Source organism: Triticum aestivum, chromosome 7D, assembly GCF_018294505.1.
Source record: "Triticum aestivum cultivar Chinese Spring chromosome 7D, IWGSC CS RefSeq v2.1, whole genome shotgun sequence".
Classification (NCBI taxonomy): domain Eukaryota; kingdom Viridiplantae; phylum Streptophyta; class Magnoliopsida; order Poales; family Poaceae; genus Triticum; species Triticum aestivum.
In genome coordinates, this window is record NC_057814.1 from 375,706,139 (window position 1) to 375,725,932 (window position 19,794).

General features: G+C 43.6%; 2 protein-coding genes across 2 annotated transcripts; one reads left to right on the forward strand and one right to left on the reverse strand.

Annotated features, from left to right (window-relative positions):
* The first annotated feature begins 10,813 nt into the window (after positions 1 to 10,813).
* LOC123164043 (uncharacterized) lies at positions 10,814 to 11,770 on the forward strand. Its single transcript, XM_044581461.1, has 2 exons — positions 10,814 to 11,130; positions 11,264 to 11,770. Exons 1-2 carry the CDS (start codon positions 10,969 to 10,971, stop codon positions 11,606 to 11,608), a joined length of 507 nt encoding a protein of 168 aa, XP_044437396.1. The 5' UTR covers positions 10,814 to 10,968; the 3' UTR covers positions 11,609 to 11,770.
* Positions 11,771 to 14,196: 2,426 nt separating this feature from the next.
* Positions 14,197 to 18,333, reverse strand: LOC123166557 (U3 small nucleolar ribonucleoprotein protein IMP4). The gene is made up of 8 exons (XM_044584361.1): positions 18,014 to 18,333; positions 17,821 to 17,930; positions 17,680 to 17,730; positions 17,344 to 17,487; positions 17,158 to 17,247; positions 14,853 to 14,959; positions 14,545 to 14,629; positions 14,197 to 14,448 (listed from the first exon to the last, which is right to left on the reverse strand). The coding sequence occupies exons 1-8, from the start codon at positions 18,207 to 18,209 to the stop codon at positions 14,350 to 14,352; spliced, it is 882 nt and encodes a 293-aa protein (XP_044440296.1). The 5' UTR covers positions 18,210 to 18,333; the 3' UTR covers positions 14,197 to 14,349.
* Between the last annotated feature and the right edge of the window lie 1,461 nt (positions 18,334 to 19,794).

Consider the following 19,794-nt stretch of genomic DNA (forward strand, 5'->3'; position numbering starts at 1 on the left):
ATATCAAATCATGCATATAAGAATTCAGAGAAGAATCAAATATTGTTCATAGATAATCTTGATCATAAACCCACAATTCATCGGATCTCGACAAACACACCGCAAAAAGAATTACATCGAATAGATCTCCAAGAGAATCGAGGAGAACTTTGTATTGAGATCCAAAGAGAGAGAAGAAGCCATCTAGCTAATAACTATGGACCCGAAGGTCTGTGGTAAACTACTCACACATCATCGGAGAGGCTATGGTGTTGATGTAGAAGCCCTCCGTGATCGATTCCCCCTCCGGCGGAGTGCCGGAAAAGGCCCCAAGATGGGATCTCATAGGTACAGAAGGTTGCGGCGGTGGAAATAGGGTTTCGTGGTGCTCCTGGTTGTTTTCAGGGTATATGAGTATATATAGGCGAAAGAAGTAGGTCGCTGGAGCCACGAGGGGCCCACGAGGGTGGGGGGCGCGCCCTCCTACCTCGTGGCCGCCTCGTTGCTTCCTTGACGTCCACTCCAAGTCTCCTGGATTGCGTTTGTTCCAAAAACGATCCTCGTGAAGGTTTCATTCCGTTTGGATTCCGTTTGATATTCCTTTTCTGCGAAACACTGAAATAGGCAAAACACAGGAATTTGCACTAGGCCTTCGGTTAATAGGTTAGTCCCAAAAATAATATAAAAGTGCATAATAAAGCCCATTAAACATCCCAAACAGATAATATAATAGCATGGAACAATCAAAAAATATAGATATGTTGAAGACGTATCAAACAACTTGACGAGCAAGCACATCGACATCGCAAAAATCAAGCTACATTTGCGCAAGCACAAGAACGCCAACATGTACGCCAACAAGAGGAAGAGCGAGCGCGAGAACACCAAGACGAGCAAGATGCCGAGGCACAACAAAAAGAACAATTACAACGAGAAGCTCAAGCACTTGAGGCGCAACGTGCACTCCACGACACATGTCGCGTCGTTGCCGCACGCAACCGCCATAGGCGCGAGCAAGAAGAAGCACTTCGCGATGAAGTTCAGGAGAGGGTTTATCAATCACGTTTGCACCGACAAGTTCCTCAAGCTCCTCCACGAGCTAGACAAGCACTCCACAAGCTCGACAAGAACCTCAAGTTCACCAAGAGCAAGAAGACAATGGAAATCCTCCATGACAAGAGCAAGTTGAGGGAGACAATCCTCCTCATCAAGGACGTCATCGCCCTCGACCCCAACACAATAAAGAGCAATGCTACGGCAAACTCAAGTTCACCATGCCCAAGTTTTTCGGAAGCAATGATCCCGAAGAGTACCTTTCATGGGCATTGAAGGTTGACAAAATCTTCCGCTTGCACAACTATGAGGAAGAGAAGAACATCGCTATGGCATCCCTTGAGTTAAAGGATTACGCCCTCATTTGGTGGGAACAAGTCCTTGAGCGTCGTGAGGCAAGAGATGAACCACCCATCACAACATGGGTGCAAATGAAGAATGTCATGAGAGCGTGCTTTGTGCCAACCTACTACAATCGCGGCCTCTTCAAGAAACTCCAACTTCTCAAGCAAGGAACAAAGAGCGTTGAAGAGTAATACAAGGAAATGGAGATTGCCATGATACGAGCCAATGTCACGGAAGATGATGAGCAAACTATGGCACATTTTTTGAATGGACTCAATCATCCTATCAAGAAGATCGCCGACTTCCAACCATACACGAACCTCATCGAGCTAGTGCACCAAGCTACCAAGGTGGAACGTCAAGTGCAAGATGACTTCAAGTATGCCAAGTTCTCATCCAAGTCATATGGTTTCTCCAACACCCAAGCTTCAACGACTCCAACACCATCTACTTCAACTAAGCCTTCTACAAGCAACGTCGACAAGTCAAGTTACAAGAAAACTTCGACAACCTCAAGTCGTCCTCCTACAAGCAACTTCAAGCCGAGAGCTTCATCATCATCTACTCCAACCGATGAGACCATCAAGACAAGTTCAATCAAGTGCTTCACATGCGGCAGCCGAGGCCACAAGTCCTTTGAGTGTACCAACAAGCGCACCATGATCCTCAACAACGACGGAACATATGACTCCATGAGTGAAGAGGAGATGGAAGCCCTTGAGAGTGTGGCCATGCACCGGCAAGTGAACGAGGATGAAGATGATCAAGTCTTTTGTGACGAAGATTCGAGCCCCGGTCTTGTTGTCTCTAAGGTCTTGACTCTTCAACATCAACAAGATGAAGACCAAAGATGCCATATCTTCCACACCAAGGCCGGCATCAATGGAAGGTCCGTGAAGGTCATCATCGATGGAGGTAGTTGCCATAACTTGGCAAGTGAAGAACTATGCTCCAAGCTCCAATTGGTCAAGAAGAAGCACCCGCATCCCTACAAGGTTCAATGGCTAAGCGACTCCGGCACTATCCAAGTCGAGCATATGGTGCAAGTTTCCTTCAAGGTCGGAGCTTACGAAGACACTTTGGAGTGTGATGTCATTCTGATGTCCGTTTGCCACCTCCTTCTTGGACGACCATGGCAATTTGACCGAGGCGTCATCCACAACAGACGTACCAATCACTATAGCTTCAAGATGAAAGGAAAGGAGTACGTGCTACGACCTATGTCTCCAAGCCAAGTGTGATGTCGTTCCGATGTCCGTTTGCCACCTCCTTCTTGGACGACCATGGTAATTTGACCGAGGCATCATGCACAACGGGCGTACAAATCACTATAGCTTCAAGATGAAAGGAAAGGAGTACGTGCTACGACCTATGTCTCCAAGCCAAGTGATCGCCGACAAGCAAGCCACCCATCGTGGAGAGAATAGTGAGAGAGTGAACCACCTAAAAGAGAGTGAGCGCCACAAGCCCAAATTGAGTGCCTCCACGATGAGCGACAAGAAGAACTTAGTGCTATTTGCCGCCAAAAGTGAGATGAGAGAAGTGTGTGAGAACCCATCAAGCGTTATGCACTATGTCCTTTTGTGCAAGGAGGAGGCACCAAAAACTAACACCTCTCACAATCTACCTTTAGTGTTATCTTCTCTATTACAGGAATTCCAAGACGTTTTCCCCGACGAGCTACCTCCGGGTCTACCTACTCTTCGAGGCATCGAACACTGCATCGACCTCATCCCCGGAGCACCTCTTCCTAACAAGGCTCCCTACCGCATCAACCCCGAGGAAACCAAGGAGATCCAATGGCAAGTACAACAACTCATCGACAACGGCAATGTATGACAAATCTTGAGCCCTTGTGCCGTCCCGGTAATCCTTGTTCCCAAGAAAGATGGTACATATCGCATGCGTTCAGATTGTCGTCCTATCAATGCTATCACCGTGCGTTATCATTACCCCATTCCATGCCTAGATGATATGCTAGATGAGCTTAGCAGAGCCACAATTTTCTCTAAAATTGATCTTAAAAGTGGCTACTACCAAATACGCATCCAATGGAAAACCGCATTTAAGACCAAATTTGGCTTATATGAATGGCTTGTTATGCCAATGGGTTTATTCGAAGCACCCGGTACTTTCATGCGAGTGATGCATTTTGTTCTCCGACCCTATATTGGTGTATTTGTTGTGGTCTATTTTGACGATTTTCTTGTGTTTAGCAAATCTCTCAAAGATCATGTGACTCATCTTAGAACCGTTTTACAAACTCTTAGAAAAGAGCGCCTTTATGCTAATATGGACAAATGCCTTTTCAGTGATGATAAGCTTGTTTTCTTGAGTTTTGTAGTATCTTCTAAGGGTGTGCATGTCGATGAATCTAAGATCATTGCTATTAAAACTTGGCCACAACCAACCAACTTGCAACAAGTGTGTAGCTTCCTTGGTTTAGCCGGTTTCTACCGTAGATTTGTTAAGGATTTTAGCACCATTGCATCCCCTTTGCATGCTTTGAGTAAGAAGAATGCACCATTTATTTGGGGACCATCCCAAGATACTGCATTTAATGAACTTAAAATTTTGCTTACTCATGCTCCCGTGCTTGCATTACCCAACTTTGACAAACCTTTTGAAATTCATTGCGATGCTAGCGGTAATTGCATAGGAGGTGTGTTAACGCAAGAGAAGCGCCCCATAGCCTACTTTAGTGAGAAACTTTCCGGAGCGCAACTAAATTATCCCATCTATGACAAAGAGTTATATGCTTTAGTGCGAGTTTTGCGTGAGTGGGAACATTATCTTCGTCCTCATGAATTTGTCATTCATACCGACCATGAAACGCTTAAATATCTTAAGGGTCAAACTAAGTTGAACAAGCGTCATGCTAAGTGGAGTGAGTTCATTGAGTCATTTCCTTATGTCATCAAATACATCAAAGGTAAGGAAAATGTTGTGGCGGATGCGCTTTCCCGCAAATGCATGCTTGTTACTAAACTTGAATTGAACGTCATTGGTTTTGAGCACATTAAAGACTTGTATGTGCATGACCCTACTTTTGCTATTCCTTATGCCAAATGTTTGACGCATACATCTTGGGAACGCTATTACATCAAAGATGATTATCTTATGAGAGCTAACAAACTATGCATTCCCGAGTCTTCTCTTCGTTTGTTACTTTTGCAAGAATCTCATGGAGGAGGACGAATGGAACACTTTGGAAGCGACAAGACATTCGCTACGCTCTCCAAGAACTATTTTTGGCCCAAGATGTTCTGCGATGTCTAACGTTTCACCAACCGATGTTCTACATGTCTCAAAGCTAAGTCTAAAGCTCAATCACATGGTCTCTATATGCCCCTTACTATTCCATATCACCCATGGGAAGACACTAGTATGGATTTTGTGCTCATTTTGCCTAGAACTAGAAATGGCAAAGATTTTGTGTTTCTTGTTGTGGACCATTTCTCTAAGATGGCACATTTTATACCATGCAACAAGATAGACGATGCTTCACATGTTGCCAATATCTTTTGTTGGGAAATCTTGCGCCTACATGGAGTACCAAAGACGATTGTCTCGGCCGCGACATCAAGTTCTTGAGTTACTTTTGGAAGACCTCATGCGCCAAGCTCGGAATCAAGCTTTTGTTCTCTTCGGCATACCATCCTCAAACCGATGGCCAAAAGGAGGTGATGAACTGAACGCTCACCACTCTACTACGCGTGTTGATCAAGAAGAAAATCAAGGAGTGGGAGGAGTGCCTACCCATCGCCGAGTACGCCTACAACCGCGCAAGACATTCGACTACCGGCAAGTCCCCTTTCGAGGTCGTCGGCTTCAACCCGTTGTCCCCATTGGACATTCTACCTCTACCACTACAAGAGTGCATCAACATGGACGCGAGTGCCCGAGTGAATTATCTCAAGAAGATGCATAAGGCACACCATCGAGCGCCAAGTATAACGACTCGCGACCAAGCTCAACATCAACAAGCAACCCATGCTATTCAACATTGGAGACCTTGTGTGGCTACACCTTCGCAAGGACCGCTTCTCCAACGAACGCAAGTCCAAACTTCTACCACGAGCCGATGGACCCTTCAAGGTGCTTGAACGCTACAACAACAACGCCTAAAAGATCGACATCCCGCGCGACAAGTACTCCGTGAGCGACATCTTCAACATCAAAGATATCTCTCCCTACCATGGCGATGAGGATTTCGATCCGAAGTCGGATCTTTCCCAAGGGAGGGGAGATGATGCGAAGCATCCTATGGTCATCCCCATGGACCTATCATCGTCTTACCAAGTGCCAAGAGGACCTATGACACGAGCATGAGCTAGGGCTCTCGAGAACGAGGTGGCATCTCTCCTTAGTGATATTCCATATGACCCCCTCGAGACATGGCTACTACCTAAGTCTGGAATTTTGTGCATGATTAGGTACCAAGAGGAATCTCTCAAAGATGCGCATGAAGACGGACAAGTCTCCAAGTTCACGGATGAAGAGAACCAATGGAAGGAGTCAAGAACAGCTCCTAGGACCCGGACATCCGGCCCTTGGAGGTGTCGCCTGCAGCAACGGGCCAGCGGCCAAGTCTACAGGGCCCGGACATCGGGCCCCGACCCGGAAATCCGGCCTCTAGCCCGGAAATCCGGACACCGCCTATCCAGAGAGCACCGAGGCCGACCCCGCCAGCCTGGACATCCGACCCCTCATGAAGGCCCGCATATCCGGCCCCGTCTGTCTGCGCACAGTAAAGGGTCGAGGCCCATGTACCACTTTGCCCACCTAGACTATATATACTCCTCCTCCTCCCTCTTTCTAGGGTCAGCAAAGGATTAGATCAATTTAGAGATAGAGCTTTGCTCATCCACTTGGTTACTTCTCCATCAGAGTTCACGACCTCTACGGAGAAGATCCCCCAAGCGGATCCAAGACCCCTAACGCGAAGACCTCAAGACCTCCTCACGGAGAAGAACTAGTTACCCTATGTATCGTCCTTTGTTGGATCTGGATCGTGTATCTCTTTGTGTTTCGAGGATCTAGCATATGTGTGACCGAATCTTGTTGGTTTGAGTGATTTCTCTCGTGTTTTCCCCTTGTGTTCTTCGTAGGATCCGCTCCATCGTGAAAGATCGGCCCTAGGGTTTCCAGCCTACATCACATGTTCATCTATGTCAACATTGTAGACATCGTTTGTGTTCTTCTGGATCATCGCAAACAATTCATCTGAGTGACATGTATACAGTTTATCGCACACGCCTTGATCTGGCTAACTGTTTCTGTTGTTTTGGCTCCTCGCAAACAGTTCATATGGATCAACTGTATGTCACGATTCGCACACGCAGCTCTAATCTGAATCGTGCTTGATAGATCAGTCATCGCACATAGTTCGTTTTATTGGTGATGATTTTATTACCGTACTGTTTGTGATTCATACATCGCACATAGTTTGGTCGATTGGTCTGCTATACATGTGTCGCGTTAGGACATTCCTGCAGTAGTGAGTGAAACGTCAATAAATAGCCGACATTTTGTAGTGTTAGTTGCTCTAAGTTGTATAGTTGCCCAAAAGCTCACGAACGCGCGTGCACTTTCAGCTAATCTTGGCGCTCTTCGGTTGTGGTCCAGAAATCCAGAGGCATGCTACACGCACAGGGATCTTTTATACGGAGTTGACCGAAGGTCACTGGTGGAGGTTTACGATTGGAAAATAGGGGAAGAAGGGGCCAACCCGAAAAATTTAGGGGGGGGGGGGAATTTAGTTAGGAAAGATCAAAAAAAATGCATGTAAAACATGATGGATGTAGTATTATTGTCGAAATCCCTCATGTCTAGCCAAACGTCCAGAGCAATCACTGAAGTACATTAGAACATCTACAAACACAATTAGCTATTTTGCTGCCCTATACGCCCGCGGGCGCGTCCATGCGTGTCCGTTGGCAGTGCCCGGACAAAAGCCAATTTGCTCCCTCCACAACCACAATCCCCAAAAGTCGGAACCCTACTATTCTTAAATAGTTCAACTCCACTACAAGTAATTCTCTCAACATGCGGCCTTCTACCTCATCAAGCGTGCAATGTCAGCAACCACCAGCATAATTTTTCAGCCATGCACCACATTCATTACCTTTAATTATTATTTTAAAAAACATGCACTCTCTCGCCTCACCAAGTTATGCATGTCATACATGTCCACCGCATCATAATTAGTCATGTAATTATCCACATCATACACCTTACACAAACTCATGTCATTAGTATGTCATCTTATTCATGTGGTATGAAAAAAATGACTGGAATTGGCTGTAGATATTGATCGTTAAGATGTATTAAAGAGTGAAAATATGAATTGAAGAAGGAAATACATGCATACAAGTATTTGTTGGTGTGTCTTCTATTCACAAATACAAAAGCATTTTTAAATGTAAAACTCTACAATGCTATGATACGTCTCCAATGTATCTATAAAAATTTTATTGTTTCATGCTATTATATTATATGTTTTGGGTGTTTTATATGCATTAATATGCTATTTTATATTATTTTTTGGACTAACCTATTTACCTAGAGCACAGTGCCAGTTTCTGTTTTTTCCTTGTTTTTTAGCTTCACGGAAAACGAATGCCAAAAGGAGTCCAAACGGAATAAAACCTTCGCGATGATTTTTCGTGGACCAGAAGACACCCAGGAGACTTGGAGATCAAGTCAGAAGAGCCACGAGACGGCCATAAGGGTGGAGGGCGCGCCCAGGGGGGTAGGGCACGCCCCCTACCTTGTGGGCCCCTCGGGACTCCCCTGACGTAGCTCTACCTCCTATATATTCACATATATTCCCAAACCACCAGAAGCATCCACGAAAACACTTTTCCACCGCCGCAACCTTCTGTTCCCGTGAGATCCCATCTTGGGGCCTTTTCCGGCATCCTGCCGGAGGGGGATTCGATCACGGAGGGCATCTACATCAACCCTATTGCCATTCCGATGAAGCGTGAGTAGTTTACCTCAGACCTACGGGTCCATAGCTAGTAGCTAGATGGCTTCTTCTCTCTCTCTTTGATTCTCAATACCATGTTCTCCTCGATGTTCTTGGAGATCTATCCGACGTAATCTTCTTTTGCGGTGTGTTTTTCGATATCCGATGAATTGTGGATTTATGATCGGCTTATCTATGAATATTATTTGAATCTTCTCTGAATTATTATATGCATGATTTGATATCTTTGTAATTCTCTTTGAACTATCGGTTTAGTTTGGCCTACTAGATTGGTTTTTCTTGCAATGGGAGAAGTGCTTAGCTTTGGGTCCAATCTTGTGGTGTCCTCTCCCAGTGACAGTAGGGGCAGCGAGGCACGTATTGTATTGTTGCCATCGGGGATAAAAAGATGGGGTTTACATCATATTGCTTGAGTTTATCCCTCTACATCATGTCAGGTTACTTAAACAGTTACTCTGTTCTTCATGAACTTAATACTCTAGATGCAGGCAGGAGTCGGTCGATGTGTGGAGTAATAGTAGTATATGCAGGCAGGAGTCGGTCGATGTGTGGAGTAATAGTAGTATATGCAGGCAGGAGTCGGTCTACTTGACACGGACGTGATGCCTATATTACATAATCATTGCCTTGGATATCGTCATAACTTTGTGCTTTTCTATTAATTGCTTGACAGTAATTTGTTCACCCACCGTATTATTTGCCTTCAAGAGAGAAGCCTCTAGTGAAGCATATGACCCCCGGGTCTATTTTTCATCATATTAGTTTCCGATCTACTATTTTGCAATCTTTACTTTCAGATCTATACAACAAAAAACCCAAAAATGTTTTATCTTTTGTTTAGTTTTATTTATCTGTCTCCATCAGATATCACCTTTCCAAGTGACCGTGAAGGGATTGACAACCCCTTTATCGCGTTGGGTGAAAGTGTTTGATTGTTTGTGCGGGTATTGGTGATTTGTGCGTTCTTCTCCTACTAGATTGATACCTTGGTTCTCAAACTGATGGAAATATTTATCTCTACTTTGTTGCATCATCCTTTCCTCTTCAAGGGAAAAACCAACGCAAGCTTAAGAAATAGCATGCTACAAGACTTTTCGGAGATGCATCTGTTGAAATGAAAAAGAAGGAATACCATATATTAACTTGATAGTCTAACTTGAGATATCTTTTATTAGAAAAATTAATTCAACGTATTTCGAAATTTCTCAAACACTTAAGTTGCTAAGTTACCAAAATAAATGTTAGGATGCACTAATAATATTTCGTGGCTACATGTCTCTTAATATTTCCACATCAACACGTGGAGAATCATCTAGTTTCATACAAACCCATGCATAATCATCTAGTTTCATACAAACCCATGCATGATACGTAGATCATAGAAATAGAATAAAGGCTTAGTAATTCGGATATCGGACATCGCATTAGTCCATCCAAAAGGGCCGGCGAAGTCCAAATTCAACCTAAAACAAAAGTAAAACAACTAAAAATATAAAGATAGCATTGGCGGGCGGCTGGAGTTCACCACTTCTTGATTGGGCCCTTGCCCTTGTGGTCAGCAACGCGAGGGTCCATTTCCTGCATGTATGCATTCGTGCAGGAGGATCCTCATTGTTGTCGCCCGTGCTTGTGGTGCCACTCACGTCGGGCTGCCTTCGCCTCCAACTCCGGTGTGCGCATCTGCATGGGAGCCGCATGCACGAGCACCCAGCAATGCTCAGGTGGTGCTAGCGCTGGAGGGGAATGGGAGACGGCCGCCCTGCTCCGGATCTGGAGCGGCGCGAAGTGGGCCATTGCGAGCGTGGGGTGGGCGACTGCGGCCTGCATTGCTGCAGTGGGACTCGGAGGAGCAGGCGGCGGACCTGACGAAGCTCGAGCTCCCAACGCTATCCAGTTGCGAGCTCCTCATCGTTCGGTGAGTCGCAACCGGAGTCGGCTTCCTCCTTCACAAGGTTGTCCTAGTCCATGGGATCGGTCTTGCTGCTGAAATCGTGGCCGGATTGGCCATGATGGATGAGGCAACGAGATTGCGAGAGAAGTGGAGAAGACGGAGGGGAGCGGAGAGGGTGAAAGGACTGAGAGTGCCTAGGGTTCGTCCCATCGGATGGGGTTTTCTGGGACGGTGGTGAGGGCGGGTGGGCCAGAGCGGGCCGGTCCAATATGGTGGCGGTGCCTGGGCGCGTCCAGGCCTTTCATATTCGCCCAGATATGAGTCAGATATGAGCAAAGCTAGTCAATCTGGGCGTTTGAGCCGGTTTTAAACAGTGTGGTTGGGTAGGCCGTCCGGTCGTTTGGGCGGGTATGGTCCTATTTGTAGATGCTCTTAACACGGCCGGGGGAAGCTTTGTTTTTCTCGTGCATGGAGGTACGAATCGTAGGTGTCCCATGAATCCACACAGACACAGCTAGCATTAAATTGATTCCTGACTCCCTAAACCACTACAAATACGTCTCCTCCTCCAAACACTTCAAATCAAAAGTCATCACTTCACGTCCCAACTCCAAACACAGAACGTATAAAAGATCCAAGAAGAAGACCAGAAACCCGTGCAGAACAAGGGAGGAGGACTGAACCAAGACCGTCTCGCGCGGCAGCTATGCTCTTGGTTTACCTCCTCCTCTTCCTCCACCTCTCTTCCTCCGTCTGCGAGGCCAGCAGCCGGAACCACCGCCTCGTCCTCCGCACGGCCGGCCGCATCCCCGCGGCCCCTGCATCGTCGACGATGACGATGTACCGTCGCCTTCTCCGCGCCCCAATGGTAGGAACGAAAGTACATGCATGTGCATTCACTTCAATCTCTGGGTGTATGCAATGCAGGCGTGCTCCTTCCTTCCTAGTACGCTAATCTGTTCGTGCATTGCGTAATTTACATGGCTGATGGCTTGATACAGCAGCAGCACTCGTCGGCGTCCTCCTCCTCCCACGACCAAGAGCATGTGCGAGGCATGATAGCGATGCAACAGCAGCAGGGGCCTTCTCCGTCGCCGCAGCCGGGTGTGACGCTGGCCAGGGACGCCGTCCAGGAGGGCAGTGTGCCGCCGGCCGAGCAGGACATGGTGATGCCGCCGCCACCAGGGGACGACAGCGGGGATAAGGAAGCTGCAGGAGGCGGCGATGCCGTCGGCAGTGATGGAGGATCGTCGGATCTGATCACCGATGATCAGCCGGAGAGCGATGCGGTCGACATCGGAGTCGACTACGTTCCTCCGAAGACGCACCCTCCATCTCACAACTAGATGGTCTGCGATGACGACGAAAAAGTTACATTAGCTACATATATATGTCTATATATATCTCCGGTTTAAAGAAAAATTAGCACAAATAATCATGCGTCGCGACGGAAAACAAAAATTTTATGAACCACGGTTGGCCTGATCAAGGAACTATGTCACGGGACAATGGTGCATCATTTAAGGATCACGACATGGAGCTTAGGATATGGGTATGATTTGAAGTAAATACCTCGCGCGTTGTTGTGGGAATTGGATGCAATATTTCAGTGAAAATGATGTTATGAAACATTGGTATTTAGACAAATAATATGTAATTGAAATTGAAAACATATGTACTGTATTTGATTTATTCTAACAGTTAGTGGATATTGAATATGAGTAGCATGCATAGTTCTGTTTTTCCATGCATTGTGACATGATGAGATGCATAATTGCATGTTGAGAGAATTGGAGTTAACGGGAATCAACTATTTAGGTATAGGATTGATCTAATTGACAACATTCCTTTACGGAAAAATGTTTGATCTATTTATCAAATATCATGACAGTATAAAGAACATCAGGAGTATTAAAAATTAAAAAACACATCAACGTCATGCATTGCAACGTAATAAAAATTCATCGCACTCCGGCACTCCTAATCCAATTATTATTGTTTCTTTAAAAAACAATAAGTATAGTCAAATATCCCGAACATGAAGAAGGTTATGCATTGTCTAACTTGTGGGTCGTGCTTCGCTAATGAGTAAACACCATAATGTTTTTCACAAAAAAGGAGTAAATGCCACAATTAGGGATAACCGGCTTATAGTAGAAAGAATTGATCAAAATGCAATGGTATTGATTAGAGGAGGTAAAGCTCCCAATATATATAGAGGCCCATAATCCCGTTTTAATTGGAGTCACCGTGTAATTCTCAATGTGCATGTTATAATCCAGCAAGGGTGCTCCCAATGTTTCTTTTTTGTTGCTTATTTCTCAGTCACGTTGAGGTTACATTAGCAGGCATGGACTGCTTTCCTTATTTCCCTGTCTCAATTTCTTTCTAAATTAGCTTCCTTATTTCTTTGTCATGTTGAGGCAGGCAATGGACTGCTTTCCTTATTATCATGTCTCAATTCCTTCTCAAATCATTGCCTTCCTTGTTTCTCTTTCTGCCCGTTGGTTGCACGTTGCAACATCAATTGAAATCCTCTGTGGACCACTCGAACTCAATTTTAACCCTTCACTTATTGATTTCGAGATGGCTCCTTGATACCCGGGAACCTCAAAAGCCTATATAAATTGGTAGGATTGGATGTAAGGGGCGAGGTGGGACTAATTAATAGTTGAAGCAACCTTAACTCGGATAGCTCAGCTGGTAGCACAATAGTTTTCTTTCTTTTTTCTTTTTGCAAAAAGGTAGCACAATAGTTACATGACAAGGAGGTCACGAGTTCAACTCCTTGCAAACATTCTTGTCTTTTGTAGGTATAGATATGTTCTGGCGGTGTGTGTTTCGTCTGTATATCCCATTGGGTTGCTGTTGAAAACAATAATGGTTCCGGAGGATACTGGAGTTGTTTGATACGTGGTTGTTGGTGTCTTTACAAATTTATCCTCGGTGCTAGCCGGTGGTTGTTTAAACACTTAGCTAACTTTTTTTCACTCACCCCACTGCTAGCTAGGAAAATTTGGCTATCATTTTTTTATATTTAAAAAAGTTAGTTTAACTAAAAGATGTTCAAGGATTTTAAAAGTTATTGTGAATTATAAAACCCATGAATTTTAGAAAACACTCGCGAATTAAAATATATTTATGGATTTCAAAAAATATTCACAAATATCAATGATAGTTAATACCAATGAATTAGAAAATATTACCGGAAAAATTATAAACTATTTTGTATTTTAATATTCACAAATTTTAGTAAGTGCTCATGAATTAAACTGTGCACGAAAAATAAAAAGAAATAAAACTAAACAACACACAATCTGCGTGCTATAAGTGACCCCACAATCTCCGAAGCACTATAACGCTTCTATAAATGGTTAGTTTAATTAAAAGATGTTCAAAGGATTTTAAAAAAAAATTGCAAAATTTAAAAAACGTGAATTTTAGAAAATATTCCCGAATTTAAAATATACTCATGGGTTTCAAAAAATGTTTTTGGAAAATGTAATCTTTTCCACGTGGTTTTTACCGGTTTCCATTAAATATTCCTTGTGATATTCTCCTCAACATAGAATATGTTCCATTATGCTGGTTTCAGTGCTAAGAGTGTCGCTCTAGTCCCAGGCTGATAGAAATCATTAATGTTCCAAGAACAAAAAACTCCATTGTCTTCAGTGATACCCCAGGAGTTACGATTTTCTGAAAACATGCCGTGGAATATTTTGTGTAAGCTTCGAAGTGTATTCTACAGTTTGCTTAGTAAGAGGGTTTAATTAAAGTTTCAAGAGGACTATTTGGATGATAAAAAATCAATTTCCAAGTTACTAATAATTTGAATTTTTCGCAATTTGACAACGTATATCACCCTTTCTCCACAAACATGGTTATAGCAAGGATAGACTCTCACTGCTTGGTCGTCAAATACCATGCCAACCAATGATCCTCATTCTCTCAGAAAAGCATCACATTTCAACACGCCAACTATGCTTTGAACACCCTTTTAAGATTTTGCAGATGCATCAAAAGCATCCGGCTATAATATTACAAGTACAAAACAGAACTCAAAATTGCTGTGCACGTCAAAATCAACTCAAACCCCAAGCGATTTCTGCTTCTTAGCAGTATTCATGTACGGCCGTAGCACAAACTCGTTCTGCGCTTCACTTTGGTCCACAGTTCCTCGTTTGATCTGTCCCGGCAAAAACAGCAAGGTTATGTCAGCACAAGACCTACAAAAAGCATCAAACAGCACGGCAATAGCCAGATATGGAGGGCATTTCTTAACCTGGTAGAGTCGCAACTCAAAACGGGGCCCAACCTCCTTCAGGTCAATGGATTTGGGGCCACCATGTTTTTCGTAGATGTGATGCCTGCCATAATCAGAGAAAAAAAAGGAGGATAACATCAGAACAACGAGTGACAGATGATGATATGTTTTCATGGAAAGAAAATCCAGACATATGGAAAGACTATATTTTCTGGACTTTTGAGACAAAGACTCAATCCAGCTAGCTTTGTTGTGTGAATATATTCTATGCGACTGCTGACATCAACAAAAACCAACAAGGATGATAAACAAAGTAAGATGGTAACCTGAAAGAGATATAGTCGTCTCTATTAGCAAAAGTGATTAGACGCTTTGACTCCGGCTTCGGCACAGGAAAGAGATGCTTCATTATATTGGCAGTCCTTTCACCAGTCTGCAACAATTCGACCAAATCAAACAAAGACAGGTTTCATTTCCAAGCACAAACACAAAGATAGCAAAGAAAACTGTGCATTAAAAAACAAGCTGCTTCCCATGAACTTTAACGAGAGCTTGTCTAATACTAAAATACTCTGTTTCTAAATATGAGACGTTTTGACAGTTCAATTGAACTGCCAAAACGTCTGGAATGAAGGTAGTAGTAACCAGGGATGCCATATACAACAATGCCAGTGGCCTAAATTTCTTTTAGAAGCAAACAACCAGAGGATAAAAACTGGCAATATTACAAGTGCCTAACCAAATACTAAAGCGGAACTCACAGAAATGAACTTCAAGCCAAATAAGCAAGAGTAGAAGTGGAGGTGCTCAGTTCAATAATTTTGAATGGTTTGAGTTTGTCTTCACCAGTAAGCACATATATCAGGTTAACGAGAAAAACAATACCGCAGCCTCCGCATTTTGTAACAAACTTAGATCAAAAACAGGAAAGGGCCAGAGCAAAATAATTCTTTTCCCCTAAGCAACAGTAGAATGGTGGCGCTCAGCTTAATAGTTTTGAATGGTTTGAGTTTGTCTTCATTAGTAAGCAAATCTCAGGTTAACGAGAAAAACATCACCGCAGCCACCAGATTTTGTAACAAACTTAAATCAGAAACAGGGAAGCAACAGAGCAAAAAGGTGAGGTCAACGAGAAACACATCACCACACCCTCTATATTTCATAAAAAAAAATCAGAAACAGACAAGGAACATAGCAAAAAGGGTTTCTTTTCTGAGTAGAAGTGGAGGCACTCAGTTTAATAATTTTGAATGGTTTAGTTCGTCTTCATTAGTGAGAACATCTCAGGTTAACGAGAAAAACATCACTGTAGCCTCCAAATTCCATAATAAATTTAGATCAGAGACAGGAAAAGAAGATAGCAAAAAGAAGTTTCTTTTAGAAGCAAGGGCGTAAGTGGAGGCGCTCAGTTTAATAGTTTTGAATGGTTCGAGTGTCTTCATTAGTAAGTACATCTCAGGTTAACGAGAAAAACATCACAGCAGCCTCCAAATTTCATTAAAAAAATCGATCTGAAACAGAAACAGGAAAGGAACAGAACAGAAAAAAAATCCTAACCCTCATCCTGTTATATGCTACCAAGATAACCAAGGCTGTTGAGATGCATAATTTTGAATGGGTAGATATTATCCTCATAGTTGGTCTCAGGTTAACGAGAAGACCATCATTGTAGCAAGGCAACTAACCAGGTAGGAAGCACATAATTTGTGAGGTAAAATAAGCAAACGGGTATCAAAGCTGCTCAGTACATAGTTTTGAATGGATATGTTATCCTCATAGTAGGTCTCAGGTTAACAAGACGTCCATCATTGCAGCCATCAAGCCGGACAACAAACATTGTCCGAGGAAAATGAGCAAACAAACTACCTAACTGAAGCATAGAAATTTCTTTAAAATGATACCAAAGCAGCTCGGTTTACATAGTTCCGAATGGACATATTGTCCTCATACTGTGTCTCGGGCTAACGAGAAAACCATCATTGCAGCCAACGAAGATAATAAGCAAAGTACTATTTTTAGTGTGAACTTTTGTGCGCACAACAAAACAACAGCAGCAACAAAGCAAATGAGCATACAGCAGCCAAGACAACATATATTCTAGGCAACATAAGAGCCATTGGAACTGGAGGTGCTCAGAATCAGATGACCAATCATGAAATAATCAATAATTTCATCATAAACAGAAATATAAACATTATCACAAATATTGTTCTTGAGTATGAATGTGTGGATGCATGAGCAACCAGAGAGAGAGAGAGAGAGAGAGAGAGAGTCCTTGCTTAATTAGATAAGCCAGAATCATCACAGCAGCCTCCAGTTCCAGTGTGAGTATATATGCATGTGTGAATGGACTACTGATAAATGATAGGTCTAGAGAAACCAAGAAACCGAAAAATAAAATCATTACAGAAGACTGCAGGATGTTTATCGTAATTCTTTAACACACATACCTAAATGCTAAAACAAAACTACTTTCCAGGCCACATACGGTGGGAACAATTACAATGAAAAACATAGATAAAGCATGAGGGTGACATTGTTAATTGTTGTCTGCATGCATGTAATGAACATGAACATTTAACAGGTGAGACATATTAGAACAAAGTGACTCAGGATTCAAGTATGTAATACCTTCGTTGTGAAGTTGTCCAGTATCAAATGAGGGTAAGCTTCTGACATTTTTCCCATGGCCTTCCTATCTTTGATATCATGTCGTGTTACCTGCCAAAGATGGAACCATGAGTTACCACCAAGAATGGTGTCGCATGTTGTACACTGCCCCAGCTAGTCATGAATAAAACAGATATGGGCACTTACCACATTGAGTAACCCAAAGTATGCAGTTGGACCTAATGGTAGATGACACACAATCAAACCATCAGGCTGGCCACGATGCTCATGCACCAAAATAAGATCAGTGATCTCGTGTGATCGGCAGGACTCAACGATTTCTGAAATCACCTACCAGGAAGAAAAAATGGATCAATAAGAAACAGTGGCCAAAACTCACGGATGATGTGCGAGAAAAATTACAGTCGAAACAAACACTATTTAGCCTGTTCACTTTTTAATCAATCAAATCTTATGTGAATGATACCTAATCTGATGTTGGTACACAAAGTATACACGAGGTGGAATGCTTCCGTATCATACCTGACCACCACGGTTCATCCTCTGTGAGTTCGGAAATACAACTTTCAGCTCCTGGCAAAAAAACAAGTTTGACCAGTCAGTAAGCACAGGATGCACCATTTTAACCTGTCAAACACCTTCCAATTCACAGCATAAGCAAACCTTAACAAACTGAGTCAGGGGCGCACTCGGGTTACGGGATGTGGTCAAGAGAATCTTGGGCTCGCGGAGCGTGGCGCCGGCGTACTCGTCATCTATGATGCTCCTCGGTACTGCCACCGACCAACCAACCATGAGAAACGCAACAAAAGAAAGTAAAGAAATGGGAAGGTGGGGGCGATGGATCCGACGAAACCTGCGCGGTCTTGGTCGTCGAGGTCGATCTCGCGGCGGAGGGCGAGCTCCTCGTTGCGAAGCTCGGTGGGGATAGGCTTGCCCTCCTCGAGCGCCTCCCGGACGCGGCGCTTCTTCTCGTAGTGCTGACGCTCCTTCCCCTCGAGGCTCTTCCGGTAGAGGTACTCCCGACGGAGCCGCGTGTTCCGACGCAGCATCTCGCCTCCCTCTCCCGACTGGACCAAGCAAAACCCTAGCTAGGCGCTTGATGAGTGGAGGCGATAAACCCTAGTAGCGACTTCAAAGCTTTGGCGGCGCAGCGCGAGCTTGGACACGGAGTTGTGGAAGGAGAAGGGCTTGTTTTAAATAGCAACGCTTATGGGCTTCTACGGCCTCTCCAGACAGGCTTATGGGCTTCTATGGGCTTCTCCAGACGGGCTAATAGCAAACGTGTGGAAACCGATGATGATTATAGTAGTACGCAGTACGTTCACCTCGCGACGTTCATGTAGGGCAGCAGTCGCCGCCGGTCGCCGAGAATTGTTGGTCCCCTCGCCACTGGCTGCTATCTTGGCACCGGGATATTGAAGATCTCGCATCTTCAGAAGTTCTACGATTTTCGTCATCGTTTAGTAATCAAACTTTTTAAAATAAACTACTCTTGTTCTTTTGACAGTGTCATAAGATTAGAGAGTTTTCTGTCCTCGTACATTCGATTATTTGAATCTGATGAGTTTATGTTGGTGTGTCAAACTTTTTTATTGGTTTGATTCTTTGTGGAGTTGAAATATTTCATCGACATCATGATGAAGATATTGTGATCCGACGGGGTGCACTTCTATGGGATCATCCCCGGCCAAGTACGTTCATTGATCAAGGTTTTCCATCTTTTTGGATGGGCGAGTCAAGGCGCTTTCAAAAATCATTATTGCTAATGTTTGTCCGGAGAGTGACAACATTGTTGCTCCATTTCAATTGCAATCTCTTTATCAAAGTCTTTAGGGTATTTTTTTTAGCAGAGATTGATACCGTGAAGGTGTTTTCAAAAGATTTCATACTAATTCTTATTCATATGAGTTACTTTGTGTTTTCTTAGATTTTAGATCCAAAACAACGTATCTGTAATTGTTATGAGTACAAATAAAATTGCAGGTGTTTCTCAAAAAATCAAGTGTACCTTTTCAAAGGTTACTCCAGCACCTTCTCCCATGCTTAACAAGTGGGGCACTGCACTTGTCGCAACCTAAAAGATTTTTTTCCTTTTTTTATAGATTCATTTATTTTAACCGGGCTAACCCCTTCCATTTATAACAAACAAAAATACATTGAGCCCAAAAAATTACAGGAAATGGGAAAGAAAGCGAAAGCGAGTCCAAGGCACTGACAGTACTATATCCGTCCGATGTTGAAATGGACATCATGTGGAGAAAACCTGTCAGCACCATAGTAGCATAGAACTAGCCCTGTTACAGAACCAGTAGACCAACAAAATAAACAGAAACTAAACAAAAGTAAACGATCATGGAAGCTCTTAGGTAGCTTCATCAGCACCCACCGATCGCACTCCTGGATGGTGCGTTGATCTTCACCAAGTTCACAGTATTGGCACGTAGCAGCTCAACACTTCCTTTCAGAATCGCCACATCGCCCCTCCTTTTGAAGACCTGCCAATTACATAAGAAAAGAGTAGGCGGAAAAAACAACCTCAAAAGGGGTCTTTATAAGCTTGTGTTCAAAGGTAGCTCTATTGCGAGCTAGCTAGATGGCCCAAAGGAAAATCACCAAACCAACAGTACAGAATCA